This window comes from Pleurodeles waltl, chromosome 6 (genome assembly GCF_031143425.1).
Source record: "Pleurodeles waltl isolate 20211129_DDA chromosome 6, aPleWal1.hap1.20221129, whole genome shotgun sequence".
NCBI classification, from domain to species: domain Eukaryota; kingdom Metazoa; phylum Chordata; class Amphibia; order Caudata; family Salamandridae; genus Pleurodeles; species Pleurodeles waltl.
Genome location: NC_090445.1, coordinates 1,273,936,960 through 1,273,961,988, shown reverse-complemented (window position 1 = coordinate 1,273,961,988; position 25,029 = coordinate 1,273,936,960). Strand labels below are relative to the sequence as shown.

General features: G+C 47.5%; 1 protein-coding gene across 1 annotated transcript in view; it reads right to left on the bottom strand.

Moving 5' to 3' along the window:
- Positions 1–720: 720 nt before the first annotated feature.
- The window catches only part of TBATA (thymus, brain and testes associated), a 198,553-nt gene continuing 174,244 nt past the window's right edge, over positions 721–25,029 (bottom strand). Inside the window, exon 10 of the mRNA XM_069240572.1 lies at positions 721–1,048. Coding sequence (XP_069096673.1) covers positions 966–1,048 — 83 coding nt within the window. The 3' untranslated portion in view covers positions 721–965. The remainder of the gene's footprint in view (positions 1,049–25,029) is intronic.

The window sequence follows — 25,029 nt, the reverse complement described above, 5'->3', positions numbered from 1 at the left end:
TCATTGTGAGGCCACCTTTCCTGGAGAGAAAATTAGAGAGGCTGTGTTGTACTTTCCAGTCCTAGCATGGGCTCATCGTACTGCGATTCAGGCAAATCAATTAATTCCCCAAGGCCTAAATAGAAATGAATTTGATCTTGTGCAGTATAACCAGTGATCATGTAAATGATTCCAATGCCTTTGGTCCGATTTCACGCTATATAAACCGCACAAACAAAAACGGCCAGATTCTGCAAAGGCCCGAACCATGATAAATAACGAGGACTATTTACATAAAAACATCAATATTCCTTTTTAAAATGGCTTTTCTGCCTTTGGCTCGCGATTAACACACCTGTAAGAAAACATTTGACTGTGCCTTTTGCATTCCGTTTGCTTTTAAAGTATGTGATGACCAGAGTTAAAAATACCGGTTTGGGGTGATTTTCTTCATTTTGGTACCAGCTAGGACATTAAATACGGTCATGCTGGTAAAAAAAAAAACCGCCAGGTGGGAACTGGAGCAATGAAAGGGACAAACCGGGAATGTGAGCCACTTTTTGTGGGACTGCCCGAGACTAATTTTGATCCAAATCCGACCCTGTAAACAACTCTAAAAGATATTAGTGTAGATATAGTATAAGAGATCGAAAACGCTAAAAAAGGACAGAGATGGAGTGCAAGACGAATCTGGAAAGTGTAAAAGGTAACAAAAAACGAAACGGAGTTAAGAAATCACAGTGAAGTTAAACAATGTATTTTTTATTAACCACGTGACAGATAAAGCAGGTAATTTTATTTTTAAATACAATGGGTAGTTAAAGGCGTTCCAAGAAATTCAACTCTGGGCTAAAGCAAGCATGGAATTGCCTGCTTTTCACTACACGGTACGTTGTGGGATGCTGTGCACGCTGCCGCTTTCATCATGCAATGTTATAAAGTTGAGATTCCAAGAACTGCAGAGAGTTCTTTAATAGCCAACGGAATCAATTACTAGCCGCAGTGGGCAGCTTCTCTTTTTCACTGTTTGAGGAATCGATCTGCAGGACCTCTGCTGTGCCAATGCGCTCTGAAAAACAAAAGGAAAGTGAGAAGCAATAGAAACTAGTGGTTAGCCTACGTGGCTCATGAGTTTCTACATAAGCATTTCACTAGCTCAAAGGAGGTGAAACGGATCAGAACAAAACGGCCTACAAATCAATGATATTCTGCAGAAATTGACCCAGAACCGTAATTGTCACAATTTTTCCAATTTCAGGGGAAAACACACTTGCTGTTTTTACAACAGAATAGAATTACGATACATAAGAGATCAGAATTACGATACGTAAGAGATCGGTACCTTAATGTGCGGTAATACATATGCCGCATTTCGTGTAATGGACCAAAACAAAGAGAAAGCACTAACGTTTATTCAACAACAAGCAGTTCGTGAGCGTCCGGTCCCAAATCTGAGCAGGTATTTGTCTCAGCTTCGCACCGGGGCACCCCTTGTGATCGCACCGGGACCTAATTTATACCACTCATGCTTCACTGAGGTGCTTACATTCATGAATTCTTTGATTGACCATTGTCTAGACAATAGGACATTTTACATAAAAGCTGCAGCAACATTACTGTGAGTGACATACATATTTTTATTTCAAGAATGGCACTGCTATCTACCTAATAGGGGCAGCGGCGACAGAGTGATGGAGGGCTTTGCCTACGCCACATAATACACACACCCAAGCAGGAAGAATCATAGCCTGCTTCCATTAGCCTATATTGAGCTGTGGTGGGCAAGCCAGCTCTCTCCTGTCTGCACACCTGCTGAATGATTTAATGATGAAGTATCGTGAGGTAATTACACTCTGTTAGAAATAAGGTTTCCGGTTGGCTAGGGCGTACACCTATGCCAGGCAGAACCGGCCACTCTAGTCAGGGTAGTCAGGGTAAGTCAGATGCACACCCTAAAATAACCTGTGATCACCATCCGGTAGTTTGGCGCAGAGCAGTCAGGCTTAGCTTCGGAGGCAATAAACAAAGTATTTGTGCCACACTTACACAAACCAAGTGAAACACTTCAAAAATACTCCACACTGGTTTGGAGAATATAGTCAATGTTTATCTGTTTAAAACAAGACCAATATGATAAAAAGATACAATTAATACATTTTGAGTTATTATTTTCAATAATTCAAGTAGTACAATCAAAGCAGTGCTTTATTAAGCTGAGCATTCCCAAATAGTCTCATTAATTTGAAAATCGGAAATGTGGGAAGAGCCTAAGGTAACATTCCTTGAGGGCCTCGCGGTGTCCTGCTGGAGTGAGCTTGTAGAAAAAAAAGGGAACTAATGAGAGGCAAATCCACGGGTGCCTCTCATGGGGTGAATAGGGTACCACAATGTCAGCAGGAGAAGCATGCAGCACTTCTAGCAGCAAGATTATGGTGAGGGTGCGGACCATCTCCTTGATCTGGCTGATCCTGAGTGCGCTTCTCCTCGGGGATGTACGGCCCCGGCCACAACTGTGGAGGTTCCTGGCTGCACAGTCTGTGGGCATGCTGCCTGATCCCAAGGTTCTGCCTTGCCCGCCGGAGTCACTATGCAGCAGTGAGACTGGTTTAGGTCGGGTGAGAGTGCAGCTGCCGTGCTCAGTAGCTTGAGGAGGGAGGGGAGTGCTTTTGGTGAGGCACATAGTGAGACAGTGGTGGTGCCGCTTCTCTGGCATGTGAACACAGCCCTGCCAGCGGAGCAGTATTGGGCCCAGTACGGCTGACGAGGTGAGAATGTGTCCTGCGGCCGTGCTCAGAGCTGAAGGAGATGGAGTACCGCCTGCACCTTGGCAGGTCTTTACGGCAATGCAGGTGGGCCAGACAAAGGGGACAGTTCGTGGTCACAAGCGCGGTGTTGCTCCTGAGACCTTAGACAAGGGCAGGAGCTACTTGGCAAGCCCTGGAGTCACACTGGAGTTGGCTTGAGAGTTCCTTGGGCTGAGCAGAGGTCAGCAGGCAGCAGGGTGGCTTATGTGCAGGGCGGCTTATGAAGCAGGGCAGCAGTCCCTGGGAACAGTGGCAGTTCTGGTGCAGCAGCCGTTACTGCAGAAGAGTTTCCTCTCGATCCAGGAGTGAACTGTCTGAGTGGGTCAAGAGATCCAGCACTTATACTGACTTGTGCCTTTGATATGGGGGATGACTACAAAAGAGTTCTTGTGAAGTGCACGTTACCCTTTCAGGTTGACCTCAGCTCCAGACTTCCAGTGGGAAGTAATCAACCACTTGGTGTGGACTCTAGTCACTATCCTTTGAAATGTAACTGTGAGCCGTTCCCGAACTCCTCCCCAGGAAGACCCATCAGTGTGCATATGAATGCAGATGTAGCTGAGTGTCCTGTGTTGTGGGGGTCTGAAGGGAATGCACAAGTGTAGCTGTCACGAAGGCCAAGCCAGACGTTTATTGGAGATAGGCTGTAGGCACATAGGGCAGAGAGTTCAGAAAAATGTCCACTTTCTAAAAGTACTAAAAACAAAAGGGGTTGGGCTCATTTCAATAGCAGCAACCAAAATCAAAGCAACAAAAAAATGCCACTGATGACCAAACTCATTAACAAGTACTTATTTTAATCCAAGATTACATGACCAAATCAGAGTGATCAACATACATTATGCATACTTAAACGAGGATTAAATTCATATAATTGTTGGACACAGAAAAAACCACTAAACAACAATCAAATATAAAAAAAAAGTCAACCCACAATAATATGAACAAACAAAACTGAGTCTGTTATAATAACAGCATCAAAGGTCCTCGCAACATTAATAACAAATACACAGATGTGTCAAGGTTCTGAAATTCAATATTTTTTATTAATGTATTTTTTATTAATGTTGCAACGCCTTCTGTGTCCAGCAATTATCTGAATTTAATCCTTGTTTACGTAAGCAGCATAAGGTATGTTGATCACTGTGATTTGGCCATGTTGTCGCGTAGGCCCTCATTATCCTAATAAGCGTACTGGATTTGGGCAGCAGAATCACTTGCACTGTGGGGGACTGAGTCTGAACCCACTACAGGTGACACCTGTCGGCCTAATCTGGGTTTTTCTATGGCTAACTAGCAGTGCCTCATCTCACCCAAGAATAGGGATGATTGGGCAACAAAGAGCATGACACAATTGACTCATCAGGGAAATTGTGGTCACTCAGATCTCGCCTGTTTCTCTCAGTTACATTAGTCTCACATATACAAGGACAATCAGAAGCAGAATAGAGTTTAATAAGGTTTTATGGAAGTAACTGCATCTTAGATAATAACGCATGTACTGCAATAACTAGGATGATAAAGCATGACAGGATTAAAATTGTGACAAGGAGAGTGAAACATAAAAATAACGCTACCACATTGTCACTAGAATCGTTTTAAATAGCTCCCACCTAGGCTATCCTAGAGCACAGCATGTTAGGCTCTAATTCTGCCCTTCAGATTCCCTGGGAAGACATCATCCCTCATACTTGAGCAAGAGGCCTGTAGTCTACATAAGCAGCTGCAGCGAACCACTCAGCAATCAGCATACAATCGTGGTCATGTGGCTGGAATCACCCTCTAACGTACATGGGTCAAAGTAGTGTTTTTATAATAAAACAACTGATGTTTCAAGAAAGGATCCCCAAGTATGAGTGTGAATATTTCTATGAACACTAGAGACAACGCGTACCTCATTTGCCGGCTTACTGCAGCCTTGAGAAAAGCACATAGTGAAAGAAATGTCTTGGTTAAGAACGCAGTGCTGGCCTAGGAAAAGAACAGCTAGATAGAGTAAATAAAACAAGACTGCAAATGTGGCTATTGTTAAAATAAAATGAAGCTGAATAAAATATGTCTAGGTTAAAGTACACAGCGGCAGGCCTAGTTTGCTAAAATGACGTGTATGAAGCTACAACTAAAATGGCTACATAACAATGTGATCTTGGATTAAAATAAGTAATTGGTGATGAGTTCTGGTCAGCACTGGCACTTTTTGTTACTTCACTTTCAAAAAGTGGCATTTCTAAAATAGTGAAAATAAATCCAGCTTTACCAGTAATGTGGATATAATATTACCATTCCAATGATAATAAACATGATGCAGCTACTCCTCTCAGATCAGGAATTACAGCTTAAAGATTTTAAAGGAATTCCCAATGCTGGCTTATGAGATGGGGAAGGCCTCACAGTAGTGAAAAATGACTTTAGGAGTTTTTCATTACTAGAACAAGAAAAATATAATGGTACATGTCCTGCCTTTTGCTTACATGGCACCCTGCCCTATGGGCTACCTAAGGACTACCTACCGGGTTACTAATATGTAAGAAAAGTGGATTCTGGGCTTGGCAAGAGGTTTTAGATGCCAAGTCATGGTAGCACTGAGGCTGCACACCCAGGTTCTGCAGTAGCAGGCCTGAGACTGGTTTACAGAGCAACTTAAGTGGGTGGCACAATCAGTGCTGCATGCCCACTAGTAGCATTTAGTTCACGGGCCCTTGGGTATATGGTATAGCATGCTACAAGAGACTTACATGTAAATGAAATATGCCAATTGTGGATACACCAATGTTACCATGTTGTGGGAGAGAAGCACATGCGCTTTAGCACTGATTAGCAGTGGTAAAGTGCTCAGAGGCCTAAGGCCAACAAAAAGATGCAGCAAGAAAACAGGAGGTAAAGGCAAAAAAGGAGGTAAGACCACCCTAAGGATGCCAGGTCTAACACACGCTGAACTCCAATGAATGTGCAAAAGGCCATTTATTAGGACATGACTGCATAACATTGCAACATGTAACCAAACCAACATATTTTAATAAAATCAAATCTATTCAACCTGATACCCCTTGTCCCCCCCCCACCATTCTCTCACAATAATGCTTAACCCTTTCCTTGCACCTTTCACCCAATCACCTCCTTCCCTTCCAGGCGTCTTCCTCACTTCATTTTCTAAACCTGTTCCAAAAAAAGTCTCCATCTCCTGCCCCAGGCTTCTTACCCAAACTTATTCCTTCACCTGTTCTCCTCCCCCCACCCTTCAAGGGGTGGATCTGCCTGCATCTGACTCTCCACCCCCGTCCACAGCTACCACCTTACGACAATTCAACCTGTCGTACCTTGCCAACCTCCAAATAAGTACACCCAACAAACCTTTAGTTGAAGTAGGGTGGGTGGGTGGCCGAGCCACAATCTCACTGGTGGCATATGGAGTCGAAAGAGGTTGTCACATCCTCTCCTGACTCCTTAAATATTGCCAGCTTTAAAACCCTGACCCCACCTACAAACCTCCAATCCTGTCCTGCCTTTTCCCCTCACAAAGACTACTGGGGAAAGACTAGTCTACTACTGGCTTCCACCAGGACCCTCCATTGGCAATGTCAAATTGGTATTTGTAGTGGGATTTCTTTCATGAATTCTGAAAACTCAGAAAACACAGGAAATACAGCTCTTGACAAGCTACTTACATGTGACAACGAAAAAACTTGTGATCAATCCGTCTTTTTAAGTGTTGAATCTGATTATTTGAAACAAATGGCACATATACAGTTTATGCATTGTTGTTTCTAAAGTGATGCACAACCCTATTTGAGCATGAATGAATCAATGTGTGTTACAATAAGGCTGACATTGTGGCGATGTTAGGGAAAGGAATAGAAAGAGAGGAGCAGCACAGGCAGCTCTAGTAGTAGGCTGTGCCTCCAGGAGATCTTCAAGGAAAATATTTGGACATCTCACTTACATTGATTTATTTTTACAAGTCACTGTTATTACCTTACTACAGGACTAAACGATCTAAGGTCCCTTATAGTGAGAACTTAGCAGTTCTATGATACCTTAAAATGAAAACGACAGCATAGACAATACTCAATATGCCTAGTTCTTTTTTTAACCCGAAAATAAAATTGTGGTGTGAGCACAGACAGCATGTTTCTAGTAATTAAAGATCGCTAAACGTCTTCAAAAGTCCACCAGGGATACATTTCAAGTGTCTACCAGCATTTTTGTACTATGACTGATAGTACTGACAGGGAAAAGTTTGAATGTAACTCAGAAGTTTACACTCAAAAGAAGATCCCAGTGCTAATGAACAGGTGCATACGCTATTTTCAAGGTAACCCCATGCAAGTTGGAAATGTGGCAACCGAATTTCGATCAGTGGTACATAACCTGATGATTTGATGTAACATAGGTCATAAATCTTGCCACACCACCCCACTACCCCCTTCCTTGGTAAGATGTAGAGGTGTGGGTGAGCTACCATCCTGCTACTGAAGTGGGTCCTTCCCACCCACTGATTTTAGGGCCAGATTTTCAAGGCCCTATCCCCACAGGAGTGTCACTTTTTGCGACCCTCTGGTGGCCCTAATCACTCCTCCATATTTACAAGGATGTGTGAAGCCACTTTTTGTGTCGCATTACGCCTCCTTGTAAATATGGGCCCCTCCAATGCACTTTTCTGCAATGGATGTTGTAATGAGCGTTCTATATCAACACCCATTGTTTTTGACGCTGCCCCAGATTTACAAGAACTCGTTAACCTGTGGCAGTGCCAAAAACAAATACCACCCCAGATGTGGCGTTAGCATGGCAAAACGAGGAGGAATGCTTTCATTCCTCCTCATTGTTTGCTTTTTCTATGTGTGCTGCACTCTCCAGCACACATAGAAGAAGCAAAATACCATGGATGATTGTTTATGTGCAGAAAGGTGTCCCTTCCTGCACACAATCACTCCCCTCAATGCAGACACCATTGCACTATGGTGCAAGGATGCCTGTGTTGGGGCAGGTAGCTTAATTTAGCGCAGGGGGAAAAACAGGCCTGTGCTGTATTCTTGTGAACATATGGAGCAGCCTTACGTTTCCAAACTGGCTCAGTGCGGAGCTGCTGACTTTAGTGCAGCACCGCAACAGTTTCTCGTAAAACTTGCCCTTAGTGTTTTTGATTTAGTGAGAACAGAAAAGGAACATCAGCAGAGCACAATAACATTGATTGTGACTTACTTGGGGTCTTCTCTGGCTAAAATTAAGTTTAGAATTTTTAATATTACTTGATGGCAAGATATCTATTTTGGTGCCACTAAGGCTTACTGAGAGCTTGGGGGGCGTGGCTTGGCCACCGGGCAAGATGGCCGTCACCTGGTGAGGCTCTGCCGGGGCCGGGCACTTTATCCGCTTAAACTCATCCTAATTGGGGCGGAAATGGAGCGGACCCCAGGCGCTTCCCCCTGAGAGGTTGGCCGGCGATATCGAGCCGGGTCTGGCTGCTGCCGGGGCCCGGGAGACGGGTGAGCGCCGAGGGGCCTAGCGCTGGTGGCTCTCTGCGCGCGCTGGCTCTTAAGGCGCGCGAGGGCTGAGCAAGGGCGGTGACCGCTTCCCCTGATTGAGGGGCGCAGAGACAGAGGGGCCGGGAAATCGGGGAAGCCGGACCGGCGGTCGATTCGGGCCGCGGCTCCCCCCCCCCTCCTCCTCCTTAATACGACGTTGACTGATTCTGGGCGCGCGTTGCGGCCTGCCCTGGACTCGCGGGCCGCTCCCGCCCATCGGAAGGGGTTTCCCTCGGGGGCCCCCGGATCCCGGAGACTCGGCGGAGGGGCGCGGGGCCCGGCTGGAGGACGGCGCACACCGACCACTGGTGGAGTGCGCTGGAACCGCGTGAGGCGTATACCTGGAACTGGGCCAGCTTAGGAACCTGCTTGGTGAACTTGAACACTGTGCCCGGCTGCCTGCACTGAAATCTCGGATGTCCTGCGGACCACACATGGAATCCAGCACAGAACTGGGAGCGTGAGCCAGGTAGAGGGCAGACTGGAGGTGTGGCGGGGGTTTGGGGTCCCGGCTGACATGACTCTTCGATCCCGGTGCCCTATGGACTCCGGAAGCCTGAACGCCCTGGATTAGCGGCTTAGTGGCTGGCTGGATCCCCCCTTCCCCCGCCCTCCTGGGCTGAGTCGTACCCCTGAAACTAACGCAGCTAATCTGGGCCCATGCGTGGAGGTATAGGGGTGTGAGAGAAGTGGAGGCCGCTGGGCGCGCTGGGAGCTGACCAGACGGCTTAGTGGAGCAAGTGAGACAGTCGAGGGGCTGTTTCTTCCGGCGCTGGAAACTTGTTGACCTGGGCGGGCGAATTCAGATTACTTCAGTTACATCATATGGCAATACTGCAAGATGGGTAAAGCAGATAAGCGGCAAGCTAAACTCTCCTTCTCCGGAGGAGAAAAACGGGGCGCCACTTCCGAACCCCGGCCCGGAGATGCAGACACTGAGGAGGGGCCCTCCGAGATGTCCGTGAGAGCCATGTTCATGGAACTCAAGACCAGTTTGGCCGGAATTGACGCTAAGCTGGATCATGTAACGGAGCGGCTTGACCGCATTAGAGCTCGAGTGGACGACCATGATGCTAGATTTGAAACGCTAGAGACTCGCACATCTGATATAGAGGACGCTCGCAGTGGCGATAGAGAACAGATTGCGCAGATGGAACGCCTTATGGAGGTGATACGAAACAAGAATGAGGACCTGGAAGCTCGGTCCCGACGTAACAATATCCGCATCGTGGGGCTGCCGGAGACAACAGATATGAGTCGCATGGAAGACTTTGTCGAGAACATGCTACAAGAGCTGTTTCCTGGAGAGTTGTCGCGGATGCTGGTGATTGAGAGGGCACATCGATCCTTGGGCCCTCGGCCTCCGTGCCCAATTATTGCACGGTTACTAAATTACAGGGACCGAGACACCGTGCTTCGGCTTGGCAGGGAAAAAAGCCCCTTAACTTTTAAGAACTCCGAAATCAACTTTTTCCCTGATTACACCCCGGGAGTACAGGCACAGAGACGGGCTTTTCTGCCGATCAAGCGTACGCTAAGCCAGGCTGGAATAGGATTTGCTCTGTTATATCTGGCTAAATTGAGAGTGAGGCATGAGGGCAAAGTGTTATATTTCACGGATATAAAGCAGGCGAATACGTTTGTTAAAAGATTGCCTAAACAGCGGGGGGCCGGGGAGGTGAACCCAGAAAACGCCTCACTTAGTGACAATGATTAATGCGCTGGACTGGTGACCTCGATATCACTGGAGCTGTGGAGAAATAGGGGTCCGCTACACAATCTGCCCCTGTTATATAGCTAGGGGCTGTCCGTGCCCCCTCTCTCCCATACCCTTTTTAGGGTGGAGGGTCGATCAGCGGGCCTATGCCCCACGGATGAGTCCGGTTCTTTCGTGTTATATCCCCTCAGTTTGGGTTCTGGGGATGGTTGGGTGGGCTACTTCTAGGGTCCGATTGGGGGGCCTGGGTGGGAGGGGGGAGGCGAGGGCAAACTGGGAAATGTTTCTGGTTCTTTTTCTGTTTGGTTTCTGGCAGGCGGTGGGCTGTGTCCATATGCTGGGCTGCGTGGCTGGGGGTCTGGATGGGGGATGATGCTTCTACTACTGTGAAATGCTTGACATGGAATGTGCGGGGACTCAATGACAACCGAAAAATCCGGCTGGTGATGGCTTATGCTAAACAACATAGTATTGATATTTGTATGCTTCAGGAAACGCATCTGACGGCGCAGTCGGTTAACAGACTGAGGGCTGGCTGGGTTGGGGAGACTCATCACTCGGCATACTCCAGTTATGCCCGAGGGGTCGCAATCATTATTCGTAAGGGGCTACAATGGCGCACACGAGAGATCATTATCGACCCCAACGGAAGATATGTAATGCTGAGCGGAATGCTGCTGGACAGGGCTTGCCGGCTAGTGGCAGTGTATGGGCCAAATGTGGATGACTCGGAATTCTTTCTGGAAGTGTGGCGCCGGGTGGAGTCGCTGGGAGCTGGGGCTGTGGTTTGGGGCGGCGATTTTAATGTTGTGCTGGATGCTTGGCTGGACAGTGAGAGTGTGGCCAGGATGCAGCACGTTTCAGCAGCAAGGGCACTGACAGCAGTAATGGATAGTGGCGCGCTGGTAGATTTGTGGAGGCGGAGACACGCGGGTGTGCGGGAAGGCACTTGTTTGAATTACTTTCATAGCAGCTGGTCCCGTATTGACCGATGGTTGGGCACTAAAGATGTAGAGGCCTGGACTAGAGCAATTAATCATCTCCCTCGCACGCTGTCGGACCACTCACCGGTACTATTAGATATGGCGCTGCCTAGTGAGTTAAATCCAATGGTAATGTGGCGGTTGCCCGGTGGCGCCCTCCGGGACGACGCCTTCCGAGTGGAGATACGAGAGGCCATTCAGCTATTTTTTTAGGAGAACCGGGGGTCGGTGGACTCCCCGGGCACGGTATGGGAAGCATTTAAAGTAGTGATCCGTGGGGAGTGTCTAGCAAAACAGCATGGGATAGTGAAGGCATTAAGACGAGAGATGGCTGAAATTGAAAGGAGGCTTGAGCTACTGGAGCGGAGTCTCGAGGCCACATGGTCAAACGAGATACTTGCGGAAATTAGACGAGAGGTGTCACTGTATGAGGAGGCCTCACTTAGAGAGGTATGCTTCCTCGGGAGACATTCGCGGGCTCGTAGATATGGAGAGGGCGAGAGGGCTGGGAGGACGCTCGCGGGGCTGCTGCGTAGCCCCTGGGCCAGCAATTATGTCACTGAAGTATTAGACACCGACGGGGCCAGGGTGACTGGTACTGGAAGCGTGTTGCAGGAATTCACCAAGTTTTACTCGCAGCTATATGCGCCCCCGGTGGGACTCAGGGTGGCAGATATGAAGGAGTATTTTGAGAGCATTGCGTTAGTGTGGTTTGAAGAGGCACACAGGATGTATCTGGATGTGCCGTTCACGGTAGAGGAGGTGAAGGCGGCGGTCCAAAGATTACCCGGGGATAAGTCTCCTGGCACTGATGGCCTGACCCCTGCCTTTTATAAGGAATTTGGGGACATCCTAGCTCCCTATCTGCTGGAGGTGTATGAAGAGTCCCTAGCGGTGGGCTCCCTTCCGACCTCCCTCCGGGAGGCCTTAATATTAACCATCCTGAAGCCTGGTAAAGACCCGACGCGATGCGATTCGTACCGTCCTCTCTCCATGATAAACATTGACAATAAGATCCTTGCAAAAATGATAGCGACTCGACTACAGCCACTACTTTCTAGAATGGTGCTCCCAGATCAATCGGGCTTTGTACCCGGGAGATCCACGAGCCACAACTTACGCACCTTCTTTGCAGTGCTGGGATCACTAGAGACAGACGACGACGTGGCCACTGTGTTTCTTGATGCGGCTAAGGCCTTTGATTCCCTGGCCTGGGAATATATGTTTGCACTTCTGAATCGAGTGGGCCTTAGCGCGCGATTTGTAAATTGGATCAGGCTGCTGTATACTCTGCCTACTGCCAGGCTTCGCCTTAACGGGAGCATATCAGCCCCATTCCCGGTATCACGTGGTACGCGACAGGGCTGCCCGCTGTCTCCGCTTCTTTTTGTGGCTGCTATGGAGCCACTGGCAGTGGGACTGCGTCAGAGATATAGTAATAGTGGCCTAAGATTCCGGCAGCGCCCTGTCCTGATATCCTTATATGCGGACGATATAGCGCTATATGTGTGCAATCCCAGGCAAAATCTGGATATCTTACTAGATGAAATTGTCCGCTTCGGGAACTTTTCTGGGATCACCATTAACTGGTCGAAATCAATGATTCTGCCACTGACCCCCGGGGTGAGCAGATTTGACTCGCGATACCCTCTGATTTGGGCGGACGGGCCAGTGCGCTACTTGGGTATACACCTAAGCTGCGACGCGGAGACGCTCCGACTTGCCAACTATGAAACAGTGATGACATGGCTGGAGTGCAAGGTGGAGACCTGGATGGCCCTTCCTCTTTCGCTGACTGGCCGCATCGCCATCATTAAGATGGTGGTACTCCCTAAATTTCTGTATCTATTCATAAATCTTCCCCTGCCACTCACTAAAGTTTATTTTCGGCGCCTGAGATCTGTGCTTGTGCGGCTGGTCTGGGCGGGACGACAGCCCCGTATTGCGTGGGAAAAGCTGACGCTGCCGTTTGACTGCGGCGGATTGGCAGCTCCAGACCTGGAGTTATATTACCATAGTGCCCAGGCACATTTCGCGTACTTCTGGCTGGATCCGCTCCGATATATGCCGCATCTTGCTCCGGAGAGTGACTCTGTCTGGCCTGACGGCTTGATATGTCTGCTTGGAGGGCGGGCACTCCCCCGCCCCAGAGGCATAGACACGGTCTCCTGCACTGCGGGAGCATGGAGGGCGTTGATGCGGCGGGCTGGGGTGCAGGCTCCTTTTGCGTCATCACTACCTGTTATGGCGGTGGCTGACGGCCAGATGTTCTGTGATAGAGGTGTGCGTGGGTTTCTGCGGGACGCTGACTTGCAGACGCTGGGAGACTGGGTAGTGGATGGCCGACTGCTGGGTGTCTCTGACGCACTCTTGAACTGTGACGACTCCCCGCTGCGGCGCTTTTGTGCACTCCGTGTTCACTCCTTGCTGCGGGATCGGTTCTTCGCAGAGCCGGCCGCTCCTCCCGAGTTCCGGGCTTTGGAGGCACTGTGCAGTGCGAAATCCCCCTCCAAGCTAATAACCAAACTGTATAATGCTGCGCAGGAGCAGAGTGGCGGCTTGGTGATGCCTGCCCGGGCTGCCTGGGAGAGAGACCTGGGGGAGCCCATCCCGGATGGGATATGGCGTAGCTGTTGTGTTTATATGAGAACATTGTCCCCGAACTATAGACTGCGCTTGCTGCATTTCAAATTCCTACACCGAATATACTATACACCCAGGAAGTTACACTCCATGGGGTTGGTGGCGGACCCCCGCTGCGCCCGCTGCGGAGCCCCGGATGCAGGTTTCTTCCACCTGGCATGGGAGTGTGAGGAAGTATATAAGTACTGGGAGGAGGTGCGACGAGCGATTGCTGACATGATAAAAGAAGAGATATCCCTCTCCCCTAAGGTAGCGCTGCTGGGATATATGGACGAAATGCAGAGCCCGCATAGACGTTTAGTGGGACTGCTTGTGCTCCTTGCCAAGAGGAGAGTAGCGATGTGCTGGGGTAGGGGGGGAGTACCGCGTAGATCGGATTGGTTGCGAGATGCGGCTTTCTGCCATGACCAACTGTTAAAATTTTGGGAACTCGTGCCAGAGAGATCACGTCCCAAAAATATTTGGAGCCCTCTAGAGGAATACCTGGCTCTGCGGACTGTGAGTGCTGTGTGATTGATGCCCCCCCACTAGGCGTTTTCTGCTCCTCCCCCCCCCGGAACATGCAAGATATTTTGACGGGTGATAGTCCTGTGTGACGTGGTTGTGCCCTCCGCCTGCCTATTACTAGAGGTTATCGTAATTGTTACCTGGCTGCAGTTCTCCCCACATGACGGTGGCTGATTAATACCATTGAGTGGTTATGTTGTTCTCCTTGCATGGCGAGACGGAGTGCTGTATCTCTCCTGATATGGTGGACCCTCCTTCTTTATTTCATCATGATTCCCTCCTTTTTTTTTGGAACGGGTCCCGGGTTACTGGCGGGTGGCCAGAGATGTTGGTAGAGGCACGCCTTGAGAATAAGATACCATGATAGCCAAATGTTGTGCAATGACTCTAATATACTTATCCATTCGGCTGGAGTTCTGCTGCATTAATGAATGTTTTCCTTTTTTTTGGTTTGTACTTAATTGAATAAAACAATAAATAAATTAAAAAAAAAAAAAAAAAAAGGCTTACTGAGAGCTTGTCTCCATCCATTTTCTTTCAGTGGAGAAAATAATGTTAAAGCAATCACATTGGTGATGTAACTCCTGGGAAATGTGAATATTGCTTCCATGACATGACGGATAAACACATCTGTGCCGTCATAATTGCCTTGTCTTTAAAAAATTGAATACTTTGGGGCATATTTACTGCGAATTTGCGCAGTGTTAAAACAATCACAACGGTGATGTCACTTCTGGAAAATGTGAATATTGCCTGCATGACATGATGGATAAACACATCTTTGCCGCAATAATTGCCTTATCTTTAAAAATTGAATACTTTGGGGCATATTTACTACGAGTTGAGCTGTGTTTATGTCACAAAATTGATGCAAATTGATGCAAAACCTTTTTATACTTGTTTTGCATTGTAAAAACAATTCTTAGAAGTAATGCAAAGCAGCTCTGTGTGCTGCTTTCCATTACTTGTCGCCAATGGGGTGTTCCATGGGTGGCGCATGGGCGTTCCTAAGCAACCACCCAAGGTTTTTTGGCGTGAAGCCTTATTTACTAAAAAAAGGAAACCGAGTTTTGTGTCCAGAAATAGCAGCCAATTCCAACGAGGCGCTATCACAGAGAAATACTTTTATTTCTCCTTTCTTTTCTAACTTTGCACGTGTACTGCACTGTACAGTACACATACAAAGTGGGAAAAGCCTTAAAGTGTGTCTAAGCATATTGTTTTGTACTGGAAGGCTAGCCTTTCAGTACAGAACCCATGCTAGACTCATGCAGACACAAATACACTAACATGAAAAGGTGTGTGTGTGGCACACAACAGCAGATTTCCAAGCCATCACTAGGGAGAGGGGAGTGCAATATTTTTGGAAATAAAGTCCTTTCCCGCTCTGTCCTTCTCACTCAGCGCAGGACAGCATTTTTCGCTGCTGCACTGTGCTGCTTGACAGTTTGGTAAATCTGGGCCTTTGTGTTCAATTGACTTACCAGCTACCTGGCCTTAAATGATCTGTTAAATTGCTCTCTATATGGATTCCACCAGCCATATCCTCACCCAAGTGTCTTACTTCCTAACTGTGGAATACTAGAATCACCTCTTCACCTCTCTTCCATTCTCACTTCATCCTCCTTGAGGCTGAGCATCGTTTGACATAGGCACAGTCTTATCAAGCTGCTCATGCCTCAATAGGAATAACCAGCTTAATCCTCTGTTAACACTCCTTCACAGACCAGGGCCAGGAGGGCCTTGTCCTTCCTTCAATTATTTCTCCAGTAGCCTGGAACCATTGGAGGCTGATTTTGGAAGTCCAAGGCCGTTGTTGCTGCCTTTGTCACTTTCCCTAGCTGCCTAGAGGTTACGTGAGCAGGCGAAGTGTGGTTCAAGAGAGAGAACAATGAGTGAGAGGGGAGAGGGTGGCAATGGAGGGATGGAAAGAGGGAGAGTGAGCCAGGGAAGGAAAGCAGCTAGGCTGGTTTGAGCACTGCTGCCAGGGATCCTTTTGGTTCCTGAGTCCAATCCTGTAACAGACTAAAGACTGCGTATCTTAGTGCTTCTACCACCCACCATTCATCCTTTTCTGGTGGGTATTCCCCAAGGCTCTGTTCTGGAAACATTTCTCTTGTCCATCTGAAATGTCACCCTCGTTGACTCATTGACATCAAGACTGCTTCTCGTACCATCTCTTTGCCCTTAAAACACAGAGCATTTGTCATTTGTCTTAATACACCTACTACCTCAAATCAAAATGTCTGGATTATCAATCAAAGGCGCCCTTATGCTTCTGCCGTCTGCTGCTTCACAGGCAATTCTTTCCAAAGTCATTAATGCATTTTCTGTATTTATCACTGCGTCAACTCACATTTCTTTCTTTCAAATTCCACCATCTACCAGAATTTCAGGATACCATTTCATCGGACCTCCGGGGTTTGTACTTCATCCCACCCAAAGCTGCTGGGTTCTAAACACTAACTATCCATAATCATCATCCACCAAGCCAGATATTTATTAAGCCACCTCAATTCATGAGCAAGGTAGATAGCTGTCCGATTGTGGGACTGCCGCAATACTCCTTTTTTTTTTCTGCTAGACAAATTTTGACATTTTGCCACCTGAACACTTTTGAACCTCCCTCAATGCACAAACCTGCCTCTAAAACCACATATTACATAACATTCTTTAAACTCTTCGGCCTTATCATAGCATATCACTTCACTAATTCTTTCTCCCAAAGGTTCTCCCGCTTTGTCCCAAAACAAGGATCGCACTCTGCCAAGCTAATTCATCTTTCAGTGCTTAATCCACTATGTGCCCCATCTAACTTGGGGTTCATTGAATTGCTTGGATCTATCCAGTATGCCCTTTCCTAAAAACTAGAGATTCATCCCTTCGTGCATTGAAGACCACTCTTAACAACCACTTGTGAGCCTTGAGAAAAAACAAAAGACTAAATGATCCTACATTAGTTTTCATGGCCTCAGAAGCTGCCCACGCATCCTGCTGTTAGTGCGCTCACCCACCCCTTCCCAGGAGATACAAACGTAGCAGCTTGGGTTCCTCGTTGATGGAGGCTGTTTCTGCTGAGACCACAGCCGCTGTTGGAGTGATTGGCCCACCCCAGGAGCAGCTGTAGTGTTTTTTAAACTAGCAGCTGTGATGTAACAGGGCCCGGCAACTGTGCCCCCACCCCTCTGCACATGTGGTGCAATCCTATGGAGGATTGGCAGCAGCAGCGGTTTGCCAGGCAAGGACAGGAAATAAATTGAGGTGAATGTGGGCTGCTGAGAGGTGTTGGGACGGGCAGCGACTCACTGGGATTCACCCTGTTGGCACAACTGAGCAAATATTCCTGAAGAGAAGCTTTGCCTTTTCCTTTCTGCTACAACAGCATTGCGCCTTATAATGCACCTGTGGGATAACAGTTTTTGTTTTCCTAGACACTGTAGTAGGGAGTAGAGCCTACTACTTACCCCACAATGACTGGCAAATACTGGACTTGGCTTAACTCTGGTAACAACGGTTGGCGCTATCCTATTCTTATCTAAGCCTTTGCACTATGTTTGGCAACCATGCGAACACTCCCATAGAAAGCAGTAACTCTAATGCGGCAGCAGTGAGTCAGCCCTCCCTGTCTCAGAAACTTAAACGTAAGGGGGGCTAAATCAAAACAGCTAGTACTCGAGCTAGTTTCAGTACACAATACAGGATGGAGCTTGGTGTTAGAGAGCTCCTCGAGACAGTAACGGATGTCTCAGCAGGGACTAAAAGGTTGGGAAGGAACGGCCTATGGCTACTTCAGCTGGGGGTGGCTCTGTCGCTACAGCTCAATCCAAACAGTACCCTTTGTTCTCTAAACAAATAAGGGGCACTTCACAGATAGAGACCCGACCCTGGTTATTGCCTCTGAAGGCACCGGTCAGTCAACGTTTTCTCCATTAACTGGGTCTCCAGTGTTGGCCCCACTTTCAATAGTATCTCAAAGTTTGAACTCTAACGGTAGTGAGGATGCAGCTGGAACCAGAGTCAGGGAACATTCCACAAGATAGATATCCACACCAAACACTGGGGAAAGCCAGGGATGATGTGGAGCAGTCCACAAGGAAAATGTTTGAGACTATCATAGCTGAAATCAGAGAGCTCAAAGTCACCCAGGCACAGGAAATTGCAACTCTCCATGAACACCTGGCAAAGATCGACGAAGCCATGTTCAAGGCAGGTTTAAGGAAGCAGAGACTAGAATTTCAGACCTGGAGGGCAAGGTGCTTTCTATGCAACAAACAGTAACCCAGCTGAAGAAGAGTGGGCACCTCTTGGAAGATAAGCTGCAAGATTTAGAGAATTATAATAGGCACTCAAACCTTAGAATTATAGGGATGCTGGAACACTTTGAAGGGCAATAAGTGCCTGAATGGGTAGAGTCTCAATTGAAAAAGGCAATACCAGAGTAAGCGGGTGATTTGACAATCACCTGCGACCAAAGGGTACCTGCTCAATGGCTTTCCAATGCTAAGTACCCACGTACAATATTGGTAAACTTTGTCAACTTTTGGGTCAAAGAGTGCATCCTGGCTCAGGCTAGAGAAAAGAAAATACTTTATACTCCTGAGGTCTCCCAGTTTCAGATTTTCCCTGGCATGTCAGCGCTCGCAGCACAGAGACAAAGAGAATTTATAAGATGATTGATTTGTTCAAAGCCAAAGGTGCCCAAGCATCCATTTTCCCCCAAAAAAAACTCAGAGTTCTGGTGAAGGGTCAATTACACTTTTTTTCAGACATTGGAGAAGCCCAGTCTTTTTTCCAGAGTTTATCTAGTTAAGGCCCCCCTTTTGTCAACTGACCAGAAAGTAATTGTACTGTGGGGCCTTTTAATACAGTTTGTGCTGTTTCTGGGCTCAAGTTTGGGCCTGGTACTGAGATGTACACACTAACAGAGGTGCACCTAAATGCGTACTCTCAAGAGAGGGTGTTGGACGGGGGACCCTAGTGCACGGTGGGGTCCTTGAGCACAGTGGTGTGAAGTGTCATGCCACCCAGGGTAACTGGGGTACAGAACGGGGAGCTGCAGGTCAATACACCCTCTCTCAAGGGTATTTGGGTGGGTGTGTGGGTTATGGACGGGATGGTGGGCGGTGGTCTGGGGTTTAGTATTTGAGAAAAAAGGAAGAGTTTTTTCTAATTTTTGCATTGTAGCTGATGTGGCCATTGGATATATACTCGATACGGATTAAAGGCAGGGGTGACCTGGGAGAAATTGGTATTCTGTCAGAGTTAGAGTTCCATCACGACCAAGGTTGTGAAAAGGTGTCGGCCCAGCGACAGTTTAACTTGAGATCAATTTAGACCTAACAGTACAGCTACCCCCAAGGGAGCATACTATATGATGTATTCTCAGCACATTACACTTTAATATCCACAGACAGAATGTAGGAGCTGTTTCAGGTGTTTGCATAAGTACTGTGCTCATATGCTCCCTGTCACCTTTATGGTGGTTGGGCAAATTCTGATATTTATTTTAAGATGGGAGGCTTTTTTATTTCTCATAATAGTACTGTAAGTCCATATTAACACTCCCTGGCTTGTAGTACTATGACAACTGAGGATAACAAGTTGGATAAACAATGGTTCCCGATTGTTTCACTAAATGCTACTGGGTTAAATAATAAGCACAAAGCCCAAGCCATTAAAGTGTGGATAAAATGACATTCACCAGATCTAGTCTTAGTTCAAATAACTCACTTTCCAGATAAAAGGGAGCCGAAATACAAAACGTTTAAGCACTGGGCAAGACACCTTTCTTTATCATCCAGCAAGCCGCTCATTGAGGGGTAGCAATATACGTGAACAGATATTTTCAGCGATAGATCAATTATACTCAAATAGATTAGAATGGTAGATGGGTTGTCATTAGTGGACTGCTTAATACCTCTTGATTGACAATAGCTACACTTTATGCCCCCATCCTAGACGATCCTACCCCTATTGTTGAGTTCACACAGGCTCTGTTGACCATCCCTGAGGCAGAAATTATTGGGGGGTGAGAGGAGGCCTCTTTTTGCATGGTTAGCCCCCACGTTTTGCCTGATTTAGATGTGTTATAGAAGTTGGTAGTGCCCAGGGCAGTATGATCTGTGCCAGATAATTAGGGTAATCATTGATTATATAAAGTAGTTCCACTGAGCCTGATAGTATGAATATCATCAATCTTATATGGATATCCTAAAATGGGATTTCACTCTCCTGGTTCTATGCTGGATGCTGCTCATTTAGAAGGGAATTTAGGTGGGCCTACTTACTCATGTTCATCAAAAACAGAAGCTCCCCCATGAACAATTTGACAGTGTTCATAAGGAACAGGTTCTCCAAAAAAGGATCATATCCGCAAAGGGGAGAAAATGCTACCAGGGCACAGCACAACGCATGCTGCAAATACTATCAACTACAGCGAAAGCACCATTTTCAGTCTAAAGCACTGACCAGCTCAAGGTACTTTGCTCAACAGATACATCTGATGATAGTTATTGCAAAGCAAAAACAAAATGTGATTGTTACCCATTACTAGACAGGCACAATGAACTACATTGCTGCCTATATATTGATGCATTTCAGATGTTTGCAGTCTCCAAGTCTATAACCACAAGAAGCTCAGGTAGGAGAACACACAAAAAGCTGGAAACACAAAATTAATATTTATCAGCGGGATAAGGTTGTCCAAGCGGGTGTTGAGACACGTAGAAGAGGGTCATCTAATAATACATAAAAGCCAGCCTAGAAGTAGAATCGGATAGCAAAGCACCAACAATCAAGATATTCTTGCTCAGTAAAATGTAAAAGCAGCAAACTGTGATTATATCATATAAAAAACAAAAGACCAAAGGGAGGGTCACACCAGAGTCTGTTTTAGTGAGTAAGTGCACATTTGGAGAATGAACACATACACTAGTGATTACACTGCGTCTAAGGGTTGTGATCAGAATGCAGTATACAGCAGTATCCTCTGACAAATTCCCCAGTTTAAATGTAGACTGTCCTCCAACTCCAACGGGACAATATTCTGTAAACAATATTTATGAAACAATAATGTGACAGCCGATATTCTGACAATACCATGGTACCAAACTCCTTTCGAGTGCTAGAATATAGGATTAGTCAAAGTGATGACCTAGCATTTAACCGAGGGTTTTATCCTCAAAACAAATTCAAGAGCAAAATAATTTAAATTTAATATTTTGTGTGAAAAACACTGATCTTTTCATCATATGAGCTATGTTTGTTCTAATAATGGGAGCTGAGCGTTGTGTGGAGGGAATTCTTTTATTATTTCTTTAGAAAAAGGTCAGGGACATCTTCCATTATTCCCTAAAGAGGTTCCCTGGGCCAGATCTCTTGCCCTAAAAATGTTGTGATGCTTGGCACAATTGGTTATACTCTAAAATACCCCTGTAAGTCCCTTGTAAATGGGTACCCCAGTACCCAGGGCAAGAGATATTAAGAGTAGGCCCCTGGGGGCAGCAGCACTGATTGTGCCACCCCCAAAGGCCCTGCACCCAGATGCACCCAGCCTTGCCATTGCAGGATAAGTGTACTGGGGAAACCCTAAAAGGATAAACCTGACATGGCACAGTCTCTGTGTGCCCTGTCCACCATACACTGCATATGTTATGGGTAAGTCACCCCTCTAGCAGGCCTTTCAGCCCTAAGGCAGGGTACACCATACTATGGGGGTCATTCTGACCTTGGCGGTCCATGACCGCCATGGCGGAGTGCGGCGGAAGCACCGCCAACAGGCTGGCGGTGCTTCCTGGGCGATTCTGACCGCGGCGGTAAAGCCGCCGTCGGGAAAGGGGAGCCGGCGGTTTCCCGCCGGTTTCCCGCTGGCCCAGGGAACCCGCCATGGCGGCGCTGCTTGCAGCACCGCCATGGGGATTCCGACCCCCTTACCGCCAGCCTGTTTCTGGCGGTGTCCACCGCCGGAACCAGGATGGCGGGAACGGGTGCCATGGGGCCCCTGGGGGCCCCTGCACTGCCCATGCCACTGGCATGGGCAGTGCAGGGGCCCCCTAACAGGGCCCCACAAAGATTTACACTGTCTGCTTAGCAGACAGTGAAAATCGCGACGGGTGCCACTGCACCCGTCGCACCCCTTCAACTCCGCCGGCTCCATTCCGAGCCGGCTTCATTGTTGAAGGGGCTGTCCCGCTGGGCCGGCCGGCAGTCTTCTGGCGGTCCCCCGCCGGCCCAGCGGGAAAGCCGGAATGACCGCCGCGGTCTTTTGACTGCGGTGCGGTCTTTCGGCGGGTACCGTTGGCGGGCGGCGACCGCCGACCGCCGCGGTCAGAATGACCGCGAATATGTGAGGGCATAGCTGCATGAGCAATTTGTCCTCTCTGTGTCCTTGCTAAACTTGGGACATAGTGAGTGAACAGAGCAGCCATTTTAATATATGTACTGGGCACTGGTCAAACACGAGTTCCCCAGCTACATAATGGCCACTCTGCACCCTGGGTTGTTTGGTATCAAACAACTCAGAATATTAAATCCAAACTGATACCAGTATTGGATTTAACCCTAAACGTACCCAGGGGCTACCTTAGAGATGCCCCCTGCAAAAGCTAACCCTAACTGGCAGAGTTACTGGCTGGCGCCATCCAGCTGCCACTCTAGACAGACAATATACAAACCTGGGGGAGAACCCTGGCGCTTTGGTTTGTAAGACAATGCCCTTCCTGGTTGGAAGAGCTAACTCCCCCTCCCTTAGGAATGTGCAACACCCTGACGGTGAGCTTCAAAGGGCTACTGCCCCTGAAACTCAAGCCTCCCTAGCAGCAGAGGGCTTCCCCCTTTGCAAACCCCCACTTTTGGTGGGAACAAAGGCGGGAAACCAGACAAAGGGTAGGAGGAGTGGCCTCACTAAGCATGCACCACCCCTAAGGGTTTCCATGCAAAGTGGACCCTATGATTCAGATTTCTCCATCTTGGAATGGCTAAAAACAGCCAATGAGGTTTAGGGAAGTTACCCTTCCCACAGAAAGTGGTCACTATATTGGGTGTAGCCACCCAAAGGTAAGTGCCCCATTGGACACTACTAGGTTCCCCCTAAAACACCCTCTAAATTCAATGTTTAGTGGGGTCGCCTAGTCCAAGTTTTTAGATGTGAAAATGATTTGAAAAGGACTCGAAGAAGATTCTAAGAAGACAAAAAAACCAGCACCAGAGAAACCACTAGGATGAGAACTGAGGACCTACTGCACCAGAAGAGGCGCCAAGACCCATGCTTGCTGCACCAGAATCCTGACAATCGTGACAGCGGAGAAGCTGCACACTGGACCGACCCCAAGAAATCCAGGGGACCTCCAGGCTTCAGTGTCACCCCAGATCTCCCTCCTGAAAAACACCAAGAAACCAGTGAAGGACACATCACTGAATCGCCGATATCTCCATGACCGGAAGTCACAGCCAGACCCAACCGCACACAGACGACAGTCGGGAAGTGCCCCCCAACTGTACCAAGTTTGGTGGTGCTGCGACCCCTAGTGGCCAAGATAGAGCAATACCCAGGGTCCTGGTCAGCTGACATCGGACCAGGAGAAAACCAGCTCCCCCAGTGCTGACAAAGGATCAGGAGGAAGCCCCAGTTGAGGAACTTCAGGAACACCCTGGACCTCTGACCAGAGTGCCCCCGTTGTCCTGAAAACAACCCCCAAAGAGACTTATCTCCAGCTCCACTGGACTCTGTTGCGCACAGCATCCAAGACCTCCAACACGCCCTGCACCTGGCCGTGCTGGGCCTTGTATCGCAGGTTCTGCTGTGTGCCCCAAGTCCCCACCCCCTTGTGACCTCGACAGCCAAAGGGGACCCCCAGGCACCACTTTGAATTTGCAAACCAGATCCTTTGCCAAGTGGCCCATCCAAGTGGCCCTGTGCCTGTGCCAAGATCTTTTTCAACACTTCTCCCGTTGGAACCGGGAGCTGCCCAAAGCTCTCCAGGTTGCACAAGGTGCCCACTAACCATTGCGACCACACTACAGAAGAAGAGACTGGTAACTCAACCGTACAATTTTTAATGCATTTTTAAAAGTGACTCTCTATTGATTCCAATGATGCGTAATTACTCATAGAAAGACAAACTTTGCTAAAAAAAAATTAAGTTATAATAAGAAAAGTACTTAACATATTCTAAAGATTTTGGTCTTCATAATTATATAAAAGTCTTAAGTATTTTTATAAATTCTGGTCTTGAGCTATTCATTTAATTTGTGTGGTGCATGATTGGATTTGTGAGTACAACAAATACTTAGCACATCTCCTGGATTAGCCTAACTGCTCGACCAGCTACCTTAAAAATTAGGCGGTCTGATTTTTACCCCTGAAAACTAACATTTGATTGTTCAGACCCTCTGCATAGTGTACTGGGTTTTTGTACACTGCATAGAGGGCCAGCCTCCAACAGGGGGATTTTAATTTTCTTTTGAACCCAGCTCTGGATTCCACCTCTCAGATGCACGCATAGAATAAACCATGTCTAGCCAAAGCTATTTTTAATTGTAAGCAAACCTTAGGCCTAGTTGATCTATGGAAAGCTCACTATACAACCAGATAGGAGTGTTCCTGCTTCTTGTTTAAATACAATTCAGCCGCTAGGTTGGATTATTTTTTTCTCTTCCCACAACATGAAATTAAGTAGTTATGCACCCACTCCGAGTAGCTTTTCAGATCATTCCCTGGTGGAGATGGTTATTGCAGGGATCAAGGTAGAGAGACCTGCTTTGCTGTTGTATTTTGAAAAGGTAAACTTGAAAAATGAAGAATGGTGCAAGATGTTAAATGATGAGATACTAAGCTATTTTGAACTAAACACAGACTCTACTAGTGTAGATGT